Source organism: Prionailurus bengalensis, chromosome X (assembly GCF_016509475.1).
Source record: "Prionailurus bengalensis isolate Pbe53 chromosome X, Fcat_Pben_1.1_paternal_pri, whole genome shotgun sequence".
Taxonomy (NCBI): Eukaryota; Metazoa; Chordata; class Mammalia; order Carnivora; family Felidae; genus Prionailurus; species Prionailurus bengalensis.
In genome coordinates this window covers 42,671,104-42,685,951 of record NC_057361.1, presented here as the reverse complement: position 1 = coordinate 42,685,951, position 14,848 = coordinate 42,671,104, and the positions used below count along the sequence as shown (strand labels likewise).

The window sequence follows — 14,848 nt, the reverse complement described above, 5'->3', positions numbered from 1 at the left end:
GTCAAATGCTTAACCAACTTAGCCACCCAGGCATCCCAGGATTGAAATTAACAAGGATCTGTTTCTGGGCTGTGAGACCTCTGTGCTCCTTGGGGTCTGTGTCTAAGGCTTGAGCCTCCGAGTTATTTGTGGTGCTCTGTTCTAGGTAGAGGTCTCTGGGATATTTAGTGCTCTCTTTTCCAGGGTGTCCCTGAGCAATTTGGGGAGGGGGTCTGTGTCCAAGGTTTCAGAATCATTTAGGGATCTGTGCTCTGAGCATGAGGTGTTTGGGCCATCTATGTCCAGGGTGTCACATCTCCACTTTGGGAGCACTGCCCCAGGATGTGAGGTCTCCAACAAAACAGTTTGGGAATTGATGATCAGGGCGTGAAGTTTCCGAGTGGCTTGGACAGCAGTATCCCAAGTTGTGAGGTCTGGGAAATGTTTGTGCATCCCTATCCCAGAAAGTTGTTCTCTGACGTGTATGGGGTCTGAATCCTAGTGTGCAAGGTGGCATTCGAGGTCCTGGAGCTCTGTGGGAGTCAGTGTCCCACAGTTTCAGTGTAGCCTGAGTTACCTGGGGTGTCTAGATGCGAGCTCTCTGAGCTATTTGGAGATAGATAATCCAGGGTGTGAGGTCTCAGAGGTCTAGGGTCAATATCTGGGTATAAGGTCTATGAGCTGTTTGGAGGCGTGTGTCCTAGGTGCCCTGTGAGGTCTTGGACCCATTTAGGATTCTGTCACCTGTGTGCACAGTCTTCAAAATAGGTATCTGTGTCACAGCATGTGAGGTCTGTGAACAAACCAAAGGGCACTGGCTCACATTCCCGACTGAGGGGTGACGAAAACAAGTTCATCAGGAATGTCATTTCTGTTCTCGGTTTTCTACCCTGGTACCTACAGGCACTCAATAAGTATTTGCAGAAAGTTTCCCCCAGCATGCGTAGACTTTTCTCTTTGAATGCAGTAGGTAGGCTCTGGGTTCAAAGCCTGTAAGAGCAAGGGAGGGTCCACCTCAAATTATATCCTATTTATTTCCACTGTCTTTATTTCTCTTAGTGATTTTTGTTTATGGTAAATGAGAATAGTCCATTTAAACAACAGTGGATTTACTTCACTTTCACAGTATATTTGAAAAATTAAAAGGCAAGCTTATTTTAGGTCACACATTACATGGGTGATGGTGCAAGTGGTACCCTGTAGGGAGCATTGTACCAAATGGCTGCAGTCTGAGGAAAATGTTCCCAGGCACCCCAGCACCCAGCCTCTTGTGCCCCCCACCCCCACCTACACAAGGCCTTCAATCCCCACACCTTGCTTTGTTCAGTCAACGATTTGTTTTATTGATGCCCACCCCAGGCTGGGTAGGGCCAAGGGATATACAACAGGAGAATCAGATTCAGTCCATGCCTGAAGGTCAGTCTGGGGGGCAGGAAGCACGGACACAGACAGACACACAGACACACAGACCTGGCATCTGGTGGCAGGGCACACAGTCTCACGTAGGGGCACTCTGAGCACAGGTAGTCAGGGAAGGCTTCCTAGAGAAGACCTCATGGGGGAAGCAAGGGGGCAAGGCAGCCATCAGAGCCTTTGCCTTCTGTACGTTTGCGGGCAGGTCACTTTTGAGGCCAGCGGACCGAAGGGGAGTGCAGAGGGCTGGGGCTGGCAGAGGCTTCCCTCTCACCTCATCGTACCCTCATGGGTAAACCATGCCCGCCCCACCCCCATTCTTGGCCTGCACTTTGCCTTCTGCCACATGCACCCTTTCCTGGGGTCCACCTCCATAGTTTCCAAGGCTTCCCTGAGACAATCCACGTGGAGCAGGTGCTCTGCCCAGTGCCTGGCACCTCATCAACACCCCATCAATGCACATTTTTGTCCTAAGTGCTATCTATAGCCTAGCTAGGTCTTGGTTCCAGCTCTAAGTAGTCCCAGCAGTCATCACGCCCCAGGTCAGGGCTCCCATTACCCTCCACACTCTCAAGAGCCCCGGGTGCCTTTCTATATGCACTCCCAAGGCGAGTTCAGACCCAGCCCACCTTAAGCACTGGCAAAATCTGGACTGCCTTCCTCTCACTGGTCAGTGGGCCGTGAGCACCCACTTCTCTTCCAGTGGCATAAGAACGTCCATTTCTCAGCTGTGCAACCCTGAAAAAGACCCTAGGACTCTCGGGCACGACACGACCCGGTACAGGAGCATAAGCAGAAACCAGCCGCAGCCCCAGCCCTGGAGATCCCCTTTCTTTCACTAGTACAAAGTTTCTGTGGTAGGGGAAACATCTGGGCTGGGAACTCCAGGCTCCGATGTCCGCCTGCCCTGGGACTGCTTCCCCACACCCTTGGGGCAGTAGGGAGAGAGCCTGCAACAGACCCAAGTTCCAGGCAGAAGCAGGTGCAAAAACAGTTCTATTCTGGGGCTGGGCTGGGGCTCATCCCTTGGACTTCCTGGATAGGCCATGATTCTCAGCTGCAAAAAGTCCTGGTGTTCTGAAATTACTTCTGAAGGTGGGTGGGGGTTTGTAAGTGCAACCCACAGATGGGGCTGGGACAGGGAAAAGGGGCTCCTAGAGTCAGTCAGTCCTCACCGCAAGCCCACAGGCCCAAGCACGGGGCAGGTGGGGGCAGGTAGAGGCAGGCAGGAGGCCCAGGCAGTCATTCCTCAACAGGAGGGCAGCGGTGGGTAGGTGGGGCAGGCGGCTTTAGGCCCCCACTGTCAGTCTGGTCTCAGACTTCAAAGGGCTAGAAGAGGTATTTGCGGCAGGATTCAGTCCCACACTTGCATTCAATACGGACCCGCTTCTTGGGGGAGCCGGGGAGCCCGGCCAGGCCAAAGTTGGAGTCCATGCGGGTGCTCTCCATGTCCACGGGGTCCACTGTGGAGTCACAGCCAGGGAAGGCAGGGGGGAGGGGACTTGTTAGAAGGCCAAGGTGAAGTGTCCCGCTGCCCTTTTCACCATAAGACCCAGGAATCTTGGGTGCTGGGAGCACATCTGGGATTTGGGTCAGGTGGGGGTTGTGGGGTTGGTGGTCTGGGCTCAGCACTGGTGGTGGATGGGGTGTTCAGGTGTTAGGAAGATGGCTGGAGGTAGGGGTTTTGGAGGGAGGCAGGGGGCTGTCAGGGGGAGGGCCATGTCAGACAGAAGTCAGGAATGGTCACCTAGACGTCCAGAGGGACATCTGAACTCTCCTGTCAAAGATCTCCCCCCACCCCTTGAGTGTCTCCGAGGTGGCTAGCTTGTCAAGAAGGGGACTGGTTGGAGACCCCAAGAGTGTCCAGATGCTTGGAATGAGCAAGGCCAAGGGGGTTAGGAGTGGGGAGGGTTGGGTGACTGGGGAAATTCAGATGAGTCAGGAGGAATATATGAACTCTCGAGCCAAACATCCTCCCCAGGAGTCTTTAGGAAAAGTCTGTATGAGTGTCTCAGGGTTGGGGTCCAGGGATTGGAAATGAGGGGACCCCCGAAAGGTAGGCAGAGGTCCAGGAATCCAGATGGGAGGCTGGGAGTCAGGAAGAGCATCTTAAAGCTCCTTGGGGAGGGGTCCTTGTGTCCCATGTCATTGTATGCCCCTGCCCCCAGTCCCTTGCCACCCCCACCTTGCATGTTGTAATCAAAGGTGAGCTCCTCGCCTGCCCGGATGGTTCTTGTGGCAAAGAAAGCGATGCGGGGCAGTCGCTCATCAAGGTTGTCTATGAAGACGTTGTACACCTGGAGGTTGGGGTCACACTAGGCGAAAAAGAACAGCGGGAGGGTGAGGAGGGGCCCCAGCCTGCTCCTCCCGACCCCCGCCCGCCTGCGGGGTACCCACACTGTGGTTGACAAAGTGGGAGATGTTGCCATAATAGGCTGCATCCACGGTGTACACATCCTCCACGTAGTCCAGGTCGAAGAGGTAGGTGGCGCCCTGGCGGTCGTAGATCTGGCCCCGCCGCTCCGCCTCCTCTGAGGTAATGATCTGGGGAGAGGGCCGTGGGGGAGGGGAGAATGGCCAAGAAGGCTCAGGAAAACCAGCACAGCTCCTGACCCCCAGCCTGGCCCCCCCTGGGCCAGGAGAACAAGTGAGCAGAGCTGTGGCTGGCTCAGCAGGGGTAGCAGGTATGGACACATGGCGGGGAGGGGCTGTGATGCAGAGGGGCTGTGAGCCCCCAAGAAGGGAGCTGGGCCTCAGCTGCCCACCACCCATCCCTCCTCAGGCCTCTGGATGGCATGGTGTCTCTCAATGGTGGACAGAGGCTGGCCACAAGGTCCAGGAGTGAGACAAAGAGACCCATAGTGAGATACGCTAAGCAGATAAAAGGCAAGAAAAGGACCCAGGGCTCACAGAGAGGTGTGGGCGAGTGGGAGAGAAAGAGAGAGGCTGCAAGAGAAGAGAGCCTGAGGTGCTGTGAGACCCAGCACAAGAGAAGGCACCAGCGCTGGGCTGCGAACAAGGAGGAGCGGAGGACATGGAAAGGAAAAAGTGGCCTGGACCAGTGGGAAAGGGAGATGGAATGAATGGAAAGGAGACTCAGACAAGAGAGCTCAAGGCAGAGACTTAGACAGAATCTTAACACTAAAGACCCTGGTCCAGAGAGAAGATCAAGACCCCTGTTGAGAGTATAAGATAAGATAGCAAGAAAGAAGCAGAGGCCAGAATCTCAGAGGCAGAAGGTGTAAGAAAGGAGGCAAGAACACGGGAAAGAGACCCTCCTTCTGCCCTGATGCTGCACAGTGCCAGCAGCCAGGATCTAAGACAGCAGTGGGCATTTCCTCCTCCCCATATGGGTCCCTGGATGTCCTGGAAAGCCCCCGCCTCTCCGCCCCTCGTGTTCCCTCCTCCACCCCCAGCCAACCACAGCCTTGCCTTCTGGTAATTCCCAGGCACAGTCAACCATGCCTGACTCTGGGTGAGGGTCTTGTGGACCCCAAGACTTCCTGCTCCTCAGCCTAGGTTGCCTCCAGACTGGGGCAGATCTCATTCTCCACCCCTGGGCTTCCAGCTACCTCTGCGAACCCCTCAGAGACAAGTGCCCGCACAGCACAAAGCAGAAACACCATGAGTACCCTTTATTTTTACTCTGCTTTCTAGCCCAGTAACCTATCCTCAGTCCTGCGGAGGTCCTAAAAGCAACTCTAACACTCTCTTCCCCCCACACCCTTTCTTCCCCCCTCCCTTCATCAGAGACCCACTAGCCACCACCACCCCTGCCACTTGACACAAACCCAAAGCTGCCCTGGCTTCCTTCCTTGCTCGCCCTCATGCCAGCCATGACCATCCCCTTCCTACTTCCAGTCCTCACCACCCTCCACTTTTGCCAGCCAGGATGGCTGCACTGGTGTCCGGTCTCCTCCCTGCCTCTTACACCAGCACCTCCAGCCTCTGCTCTGATCCAATTCCTAATCAACACCTTGAGAAGACCAGGGTCTACCCCTTGGGCCACAGTGCTCACTGCCCTGCACTCAAGCTCCATTCTGAGGAACCTGCCTCCCTGACACTCCCAATTTGTGCTGGTTTGTTCACTCATTCATTCGGTGCATTTTTTTATGAGGCCTATCCCATGCCTGGTCCCAGTACTCAGGGGCCAGTGTCTGCAGGGAGAGAGACAGGGACCAGGCTGGGCCCCTGTTGGGAGTCACAGTTGGGTTAGGGGAGACACAGGAACCAGGCTTGGTCCTGGCCCTCAGGGCTCACAGTCTGGTAAAAGAGAAATGGATTTGGATACCTGCAGTGCATGATGCTGATCGGAAAACACGGTGCTTAGGATTCCCAGGGCAGTAAAAAAGCAATACACCATCTAAAGCAAGCTACAGGTCAGAAAAGGGCTTTGACACCAGGTTGAAGAGCAGGGACTCTCTCCTGAGGGATGCAGTAGGAGCCACAGAAGTGTTCTGAGGAGGAGTTCATCAGGGTCAGTCTCCCTTCACCTCCTGAGAACACATACTCTTTCCTTGTGGAGTCAGCACAACAGACGTGACTTCTCTGCAGTATTCTTGAACCTCCCAATCCCCAGTCGCTGTGAGGAAGCTGCTGCCTCCCCGAAGCTCTCTGAAGCCCTGGGACTGAAGGGCAGCCTCTGCTGGCTCACAAGCATGCTGGGTGGTGTCCGAGCCAGCTATTTCCATTCCACATCCTCCCTGGTCTCCATCTTCCCGCCTGTTCTGCCTCTACCTGCTCCCCGAGTCTCACCAAGAGTGAGTCACAGGGTGAGCCCTCTAGGGCAGAAACGGCTCCTTCTTGGTCTTCTTTCTTTCCAATCCCACTCTGTAAGGGCGGGTGTACCCTGAAAATTCGGAAACAGAGCAGGCCATGTCCCTGCTCCCTAGCAGCTCTCCAGAATGACTGGGGAAGACAGATGGGCTATAAGCTAGCAGCCTGGGAAGGGTGTTGACGGTGAACAGTAACCAGAAGACTTAGAGTCTGGTCACTGCTCTGCCCCCATCTGGATATGGGATCCTGAATGTTCTCTCCTTCTGCCTGTTTCCTCAGCCAAAACAAACAAACAACAACAACAACAACAACAAAAAACCCACAACCCTTCACCAGGTCTGGCAGCACACCAACTTTAGACACTTGGACTTTCTTTTTTACCTATTAGCCTGATGACTCTGAGCACGTTACTATACCTCTCTGGGCCTCAGTTCTCATCTGTAGAATGGGGGCGACAATGACAATAATCCCAACTGACAGGAGCTATTACTGTAAATATCCAATGCAATCAGGGTCATGAAAGAGGCTTCACTTTTTGCTTTAGTTAGGACACGGAGCAATGTTAGGAATGGCTGAGTAGTGATTTTGTCCGAATCTAACATGCTCCCTTATTTTATGTGCCCTTTCCCAAGAAAGGAAAAACAGCTAATTAAATGATGCGCCATCATTTAATTAAAATAATTGAGACTCATCTTCATTTCAGCGTCGTTAAAATATGAAGAGAATTCAGGTTTCAGAATGGATAAAATGGGCTGTTGTTCTCTTCTGGGTGAGGGTGGGGATGTTCGGACAGAATGTGGAAGGGTGCGAAGGCAAGGAAGGGCAGCTCACATATGTGGAGGGGCTGTTGGTGCAGAGACGGGAGAGTGAATGTTATGTCCAGAGCGTAGAAGGATAGCGTGGTGAACAGGTATGGGGTGCATGCCCTCCATTACAGGACATCAGGTAGGGTCTGGGACAGCACCATGGAACGGAGTAAGTTAATAGTTCTACAATGAAATTCACGAATATTCACCCCAAGTGGGATAAATAAACTACAAATAGGCCCCTATCAGGTCTGGTTGGGTTTTATAGCCAGATGGGTTACAAAAAACTTTGGGGTTTCTGAGCATTTGGGATTTTCTGGATTTTGGACTGTAATGGCTAACACATATTGAAGGCTTACTATTAGAGGGCTTCCTCCAAGCGCTGCACACATCATAACTTATTTCAATCTTATAACAAGTGAATGATGTGGCTGCTACTATCACCCCCATTCTACAGACTGGGAAACAAACACAAAGAGGGTAAGTGACTGCTGCTGAGTGGTGGAGCTAGGCTCCAACCTCAGGCAGTCGGGCTCCAGGGCCCTGCCCCCCGCCCCCAACCATTTGGCTGTGTTGCCTCCTTACAGGGGATGCACAAAGAGGAGTTTGGCAGTGTTTGGGGGCCTGTAGTGCCATCAGGAAGCCCCACAGCTCTGAGAGGTCAGAAGGGGGCCTGGAAGTCACAGAATGTGGCAGGAAGGAGGCCAAGAAATAGCTTGAGGAGAGTGTGTGGAGTGGGAAGAGTGGGGACTGAGGTGAGAAGCCCCGGAAGCCCCAGTGTTTATAGCATGGAACAGTAGACATGAAGAAAGAGCAGCCAGAACAGCATCCTGACCAGGGGACTCTGGGGTGCCTGGGGACTGTGGACTCTCCCTCCTCTTCACTTGTCAGGATCCTCTGTTATAAAGAACTTTTCCTCAAGATTGTCAGTACAGCGAGGCTGGAGACACTCCCTTCTCTGAACTGTCAGGTTCCTGTGGGGGCTGGATACCTCCTCCTCCAGACTGTTAGGGGCTCTGGAGTGTACACACATATTTCTTCAGAATGGTGACATCCCTCTAGGCTGTTAACATCTCCTCTACACTGTAGCATCCCTCCGAGGTCTGGACATCTCCTCCAGAGTGTAAGGACACTGAGGATGTGGACATTTCTTCCAGGCTGCCAGAGTTCTCTTACGTATAAACCTGACCTCCTTTAGGCTGTCCTGATCCCTCTGGGGTGAGGACACTTCTTTTTCCTGTCAGGACAGTATGGGTGTGGACACTTCCTAAGTTGGACCACCAAGGTTCTCGGGAGTGTGGAGAGCTTGCTCTCTTCCTCCTGGTCACTCTGGGACATAGACCTCTCTTCCTGCAAATTGTCAGGACCCCCACCCCAGACTGTCAGGAACCCTCTAGGGTGTGGCCACCTCCTCCTCCCCCAAGACTGTTAGGTCCTTTGATGTGTGGACATTTCTTTCACCAGACCATCAGGATTATCTGGGTGTGGACTTCCTGTCTAGACTATCAGGGTCCTCTCTGCAGTGTAGACTGCTCTGCCTCTAGGTCATCTCTGCCCCCTGGAGCTATGACTCTATAGTTCATCACTGGAAGCCTCTCCCCTCCACCAGGGTCATTACTATAGTGTGGACACCCTTAGGTGTGTGTCCCTTCCCAACCATATCACACCCCTAAGAGACCTGTGTAAACAGGAAGATATTTGGGTTGTCACCATGACAGCATACACATGGATTTAAATGGTCAAAACCCAGGGATGTTAAATGTTCCCCAATGCAGGAGATGGTCCTACAGAAAAAGAACGGCTCCACCCCCAAATGCCCACCACGTTTTACCTTAGAACATGACACCTGCTGTTATAGACCCTTGCCAGTTACTCGAACTCCTTTTGTTTTCCACCTGGGTACATAGCTAAATCACACTTCCCAGCCTCCCTTGCACCGAGGTTGAAGCCAGTGACTCAGTTCCAGGCAGTGGGTGTGGGCAGAAGTGATGGGTACCATGTCCAAGCCTGGACCATTAGCAACCTCTCCTTCCACCCTCTCAGCCCACTTGCCAGCAATGCTGAGTGAGGATCAGGGGTGGCTCCAAGGCTTGAAGGCACAGCAAAAACACAAGAGGGAAGGAGCCTAGGTGGCCACACCACTGTACAGAAAGATACTACCCAAATACCCATGATGGACTGTTATAGGAGCAAACAGACTTCTAGTGTGTAAAGTCACTAAGATCTGAGGGTTGTCTGGTGTATCGGTTAGCCTGCCTAATACAGCTGACCCTTGAATAACACAGGTTTGAACCCTGTGGGTCCACTTACATGCAGATTCTGACAAATAGTGTAGTACCGTAAAGGTTACTTCTTCCGTTGTAAGAATACAGTATATAATACACGTAACTTATAAAATATGTATTAGTCAACTGTTTATGTTATAGGTGAGGTCAACAGTAGGCTGGCTATTAGTAGTGAAGTTTCTGGGGAGTAAAAGTCACATGCAAATTTGACTACATGTGCTGGGCGCCCCTAACCTCCCCCTCGCCCCCCCTCCCGTGTTGTTCCAGGGTCAACTGTATACACAGGCTTTCCCCAGTGTCCCGCAAGTCTGGAGAAAGAGGCAGCCAACATAAGGCATGTCTACATCCTACTCCAGAGTGATCGTGTTCCTTTGGACAGATTAGTCAAAGGTGCTCCTCCTGGTTAGACACTGCTTGGCGGTAAGCTGGACCCTTGTGAAATGAGAAATAGTGCCTTTTTGGGTGATGCAACCTTGTGCAGACCACAATGCCTGTTAAAAGGAACACTGCTTGGATTTCAGTTCCCACTTTCCTCGTTGCTAGGTACCCTTAGGAGGTTAAACCCAGTCCAGAAGTACTTCAATGTGCTTTCAACTACCAGCTTGAAATACGTGCCCCTGCCAGGGTGTCCCTATCACACTCAGGTTAAACACCCCCACCTTTCCCTGGACAGGAAAAGCAGGGAAGTCACAGGCACACAGTGAGGCGAGCTGGGCACACACAATGGGAACACATGGTGGGAAGAGCTACACACGCGCGCATACCACACCAGGTCCCGTCTCCCTACCTCTCCCACGTACTCCATGACGAAGCTGTTCTTGCGGATCTTCTCCAGCGTGCGGACACCCCAGCCACGCCCATCATCCGTGCGGAAGATGCAGAGGTCATAGCGGATGCCTTTCTGTACCACGCGGTTGGGGCAGTCATAGCCGCAGCGGCAGCGGGAGTTGCACTCGTAGATGGGCAGCCCGGCGCGCAGCCGCACCTGACCCTGGTCATTATAGGCAAACTTGTGCAGTGATGCCCCAGGGCAGCAGCCTCCAGCGGGTGCCCACAGACAGTCCTGGCACTCACAACCCACTGCCACCTGGTTGAGGGTGATGCCCTCACCCACACGGTACTCGTTGATGTATACGAAAGCCCGCGGGGGGCCGTCCAGGTCCACCTCGTTCTCCACCGTGATGCGTCCCAGGTGGCTGCGTTTGGCATTGAGCTCCTGCTCCCAGCGCCGGAGCGCCCGCCTCTGCTTGGCCTTCTGTACCAGGTAGTTGGCCAAGCTTGGGTCCAGGTGCCGAGGTGGCTTTGACCGTTGGTGCCGCCGGAGCAGCTCCCTTTCTAAGTCCTTGTGGAACTGCTTGAGAATGCGCACACACTTGAGATTCTGCCGTGGCTCCCAGGTGCTCTCTGAGTCTGGGTATCCACGCCATTTTACCAGGTAATACTCTTGTTCCTGTTGGGGGACCAGGGGATGGAGGGGGGCACCATAAGTGGCAAAACCCTTGGACCAGCACTCCTGGGACTGACATCCCAAAACCAGTGGAGAGCACCCAAACCATCCCCTCATCTCTTCTGGAATGACTCCATGCAGTGGTTAAAAAGCACGGGTTCTAGGGGTGCCTGGGTGGCTCAGTTGAGCAGCTGACTCTTGATTTCGGCTCAGGTCACGATCCCAGGGTCAAGGGATTGAGCCCTCTGTCAGGCTGCGCCAGGAGCATGGCACTTGCTTGAGATTCTCTCTGTCTTGGTCTCTGTCTCTCTCTCTCCTCTACACCCCATCCCACCATATAAAGAAAAAAACATGGGCTCTAGACTGAGTATCCCTAGGTTCAAATCCCATTCTCCCCCTTATTATTGCCCAAATTCCAAGTTTTAATTTAACCTGCTTCCTCCTCTCTCTTTCCTCCCATCAGCTCCCTCCCTCTAGCTGTTCAGGCCCCAACTCTTGGGAGTCATGACTGACTTCTCACTCCCACATCCACCCTCAGTAACCCTGTCAGCTCACCTTCACACTACATCCAGAATCCGACCACTTCAAACCATCGTCACTGCCACCAGTGTCAACCCTTGCCTGGATTGCGGTAGTATCCTCTTCACTGGCCCCCCCCACCAGGTCTACCCTGGCCCCTACAGTCCATTCCCCACTCAGCAGCCAGAGGGATCTTTTCTTGCAGAGAGGCAGCTATACGATACTGTTTAGCTACACAGATTCTACAGTCAGACCCTCAATCTGCTGCTCCCTGGCTGTGTGGCCTTAGGCAAGTTATTTAACTGTGCTGGGCCTCAGTTTCCTCATCTATAAATAAGAAAAAAAGCTAACATTTTTACAGTATTCAGTATGTAATAGGTACTGTTCTAACCAGTTTAATCCTCATAACTCTATAGGAGCTAGACATGGATAGTCATCATCTCCACTTTACAGATGAGGAAAATGAACCACAGAGAATCTGTGTAAGTATCCTGGGGTTACAGGGCCAAAACCTGAACCCAAGCATGCTGGCTCCACTCTTTATCCTGCCATTACCTCCTCTGGCACTGGTAATAGTTCCCATTTTGCATTGTTGTTGGGAGGATTAAAGCAGTTTCTGAGAGGAAGTGCCCAGCCCACTCAAAGTGCTCAATAACCGCTAGCTATCATCATCTCTAGTCCTGGACTCAGCATCTCAATCTTTGGTCTGTATTCCTGTGGAGGTGGCAAGAGAGACTTATTTATTTGGGGATTCATTCTGGCTCCTGCCTCCCTGAGGAAGCCACTTAGTTTCCTCACCTGTAAAACAAGGATGATCTAAGAAGGCCTACTAATCCTAATTTTTTAAGATCAGAGGAGAAAACTCCCTTTGGAAACAGATGCAGGCAGTGGGGAGCAAGGGGGCAGTAAGCCAGCTTCCTTGACACACCCCTGCCCTGGCCATGGTCACCCCAGACTCACGCGGATCTTTTTGTAATCACACAGGTACTCGACTTCAAAGTCATAGAGATTCCTCTTGGAGATGCCGAGGGCAGGGCAGGAGAGCTTGGCCAGGCGACACAGGTCCTGTAGCTGATTCCAAGAAGACTTGCAACACACACTGCAGCCTAGAACAAGGAGGCCAGAAAGAACTTACTGGGCATCCTGGTGAAGCCAGGGATCAAAGGGGACCTCAAATCCTCTTTGGAACTTCTGAGATTTCATCCACAGGCTTTACCAATGCTAAGACCCTTCTACCACGAAATTGTGCCACTTCCTTCAAACCCCAGTGCTCATTCCAAAGCTACCCCTAGTACAGCAGACCTCAAAGCAGACCTGCTGCAGGGATTGTTCCGTACTGTTCCTAAAACTGCCCGCAAACCTGCCTTGGGTTCAGGACCTAATCATCCCTCTCCCCACTTAGCAAAATAAAGAGAACAATCCCCCACCTCAGTAGGGTGCATTGCCCTAAGGGAATGGGTGGGGATGGGATTACAACCTCTAGGCACCAAACAAAAGCTTAACTGGAAAGACTGGTCAGGGATCCCTTATCTGAAACTCCTGGAGCTAGAGGTGTTTAGGAATTCAGATTTTCTTGGATTTTTACAAATGTAGTTTTAGGTATACCCCATACATTACCTAACACCCTCTGTGTGGTCAGGGACATCAATCCACAAACATATTAATAGTTCTGCAGCAATAATCAGAATTTTCACATTAAATAGGAGAAATAAAGAGGCAAGACAGTCCCACTTTACAATCCAGTTTTGCCACCAAATTTAAGTTTTCAGGGCTTTTTTAGATTTCAGGATTATGAATAAGAGATTGCGGAGTGGTATTAGATTTCAGGAAGCTTCCTTGAATGATTAGTCTGGGTGCCTTAAACTTACAAGGTACATTTTTTTCCCACGGCATTTTGATGGTCTGTCTCATCTACATTTCTCTGAAGGGTAAAGCTCACCCAAAGGAGTATGCTCTGAATTCAGGAACCAGCAGAACAGTACAGGTTACTGACAATTCTTTTAAATATAACTGGAATGTTTCTGGGGTTGCCAGAAATTTTCAAGACATGGATTTAAAAAAAAAAAGGGGGGCTTCTGATTCAAGGCACAATGTGCTTTAGAAGCCATTTTATCAAATCGTTTCACAGGAACATTTATTCTAAATGCAGTCAGCCCTCATCCTATTATTATTCTCTACCTCCCATTACGAAAACCAAACATTTGAAGTCATAACGAAATACTATAGACGTCACCCTGAAAATGTACAAGAGCTTTGCAAAATTATTTCGTGTGCACATCCCCCCCCTCCACTTAGGCAGGCCTAGTGGAGACTCAAGCCTGTGCCCACGCTTTCCTCTCCTCCCTATGATGACTCTCCCTTTCAACCCCCTTAACTTGCATTTGAAACCCCACTGAAGCGGTCCCAAGTAACATCTCCAGCAGCTGGCTCCGCACAGACCACAGGTGGATTCCTACCCCTCAGACGTCCCCCTCACACTGTGGACCCCATCCTCCCCGCAGCTCTCCTCACCCAGAGGAGCCCACCCTCCCCAACATACTGGAAAAGTCACCCCTCTTTCCCTGCACACGAGGGAGTCCAGCTCTTCTATTAGAGAAGCCCCCTTCCCCTCTTCTTGGGGGAGTCTTCGCTACAGCAAACCCTTCCCCCATCACGCTGAAAAAAGATACCCTCTCCCTGAAGAGTCCCCTGTCCCCTCACTCTGAAAAGGAGGTCCGTCCCCTTCCCTTCCCTCCCCTTCCGGCGTCTCGCGTGGACACCAACCGGGTAACGGTCACCGGCGGCCGATTTTCCCGCGCGCGGGCGCGGCCTCCCCGACAAGCCCCCGCGCGTGCGCGCGCCGACTGGTCGCGATCAGAGGCGCGCGCCCCCCTCCCGCGTCCCCACTTAGCCCCGCGCCCGCCGCGTTCCGAGGCACGCGCCCCCTCCCCTCAGCCCCGCCCAGCCCCGCGCGCCAGGCCCGGGCTCCCTGAGCCCCATCCTTTCTGCGCCAGGCTTCCGGCTCCCGGCTCCGTGGCCTCGGACGCCGGGGCCCCGAGCCCGCGACGCCACCCCTCCAGCCCACCCGGCCCGGCCAGCAGGCCCGCGCCGCTGCCGCCACTGCTTCACCTTTTAAATTTTCCGCCATCTTTCCCCACGGCTAACGACATTCGGGCCTAACCGGCCTCGCGAGAAGAGAGCTCGCGCGGGCGTGGCCGAGAACACGCAGCCTATTGGCCGCGCGGCGCCGCGAGCAGCGCCCGCGCGGACCAACCGGCGAGCCGTGACCGGACCCCTCCCCGCCACCCCGCTCGGTCCCGGAGGCGGGTGCTCGCCAGAGCTTTCCCAGAGTGCGTCTGGGCGGTGGCGGCGGCGGCGGCAACTGAGTTCGCCGGAGGCCCTGCCCGTACGCAGGCCTATTACGTCGTCAGCCAATCACGTTGTCAGCCCGCCGTACGGGGGATTCTCTGTCCTGTCAGACCCCCAATTACCACCGTCAGTCAGTCGTCACCACATTTTAACCCAAAGCAGGCCGTGACTCTCAAGATGGACTGTCGCCACGGACAGTCCCCAGACTCGAATCAGACAATGGGCCCATCACCGCAGAGAACTGTTTAGACTCCGCCACCACCACCCCGCCTTCA

The 14,848-nt window shown here is 53.2% G+C and overlaps 1 protein-coding gene across 1 annotated transcript; it reads right to left on the bottom strand.

The window, feature by feature from the left end:
* Positions 1-1,297: 1,297 nt before the first annotated feature.
* Positions 1,298-14,611, bottom strand: SUV39H1 (SUV39H1 histone lysine methyltransferase). Its single transcript, XM_043571472.1, has 6 exons — positions 14,334-14,611; positions 12,186-12,331; positions 10,047-10,709; positions 3,790-3,936; positions 3,578-3,707; positions 1,298-2,855 (listed from the first exon to the last, which is right to left on the bottom strand). Exons 1-6 carry the CDS (start codon positions 14,350-14,352, stop codon positions 2,722-2,724), a joined length of 1,239 nt encoding a protein of 412 aa, XP_043427407.1. The 5' UTR covers positions 14,353-14,611; the 3' UTR covers positions 1,298-2,721.
* Positions 14,612-14,848: the final 237 nt, after the last annotated feature.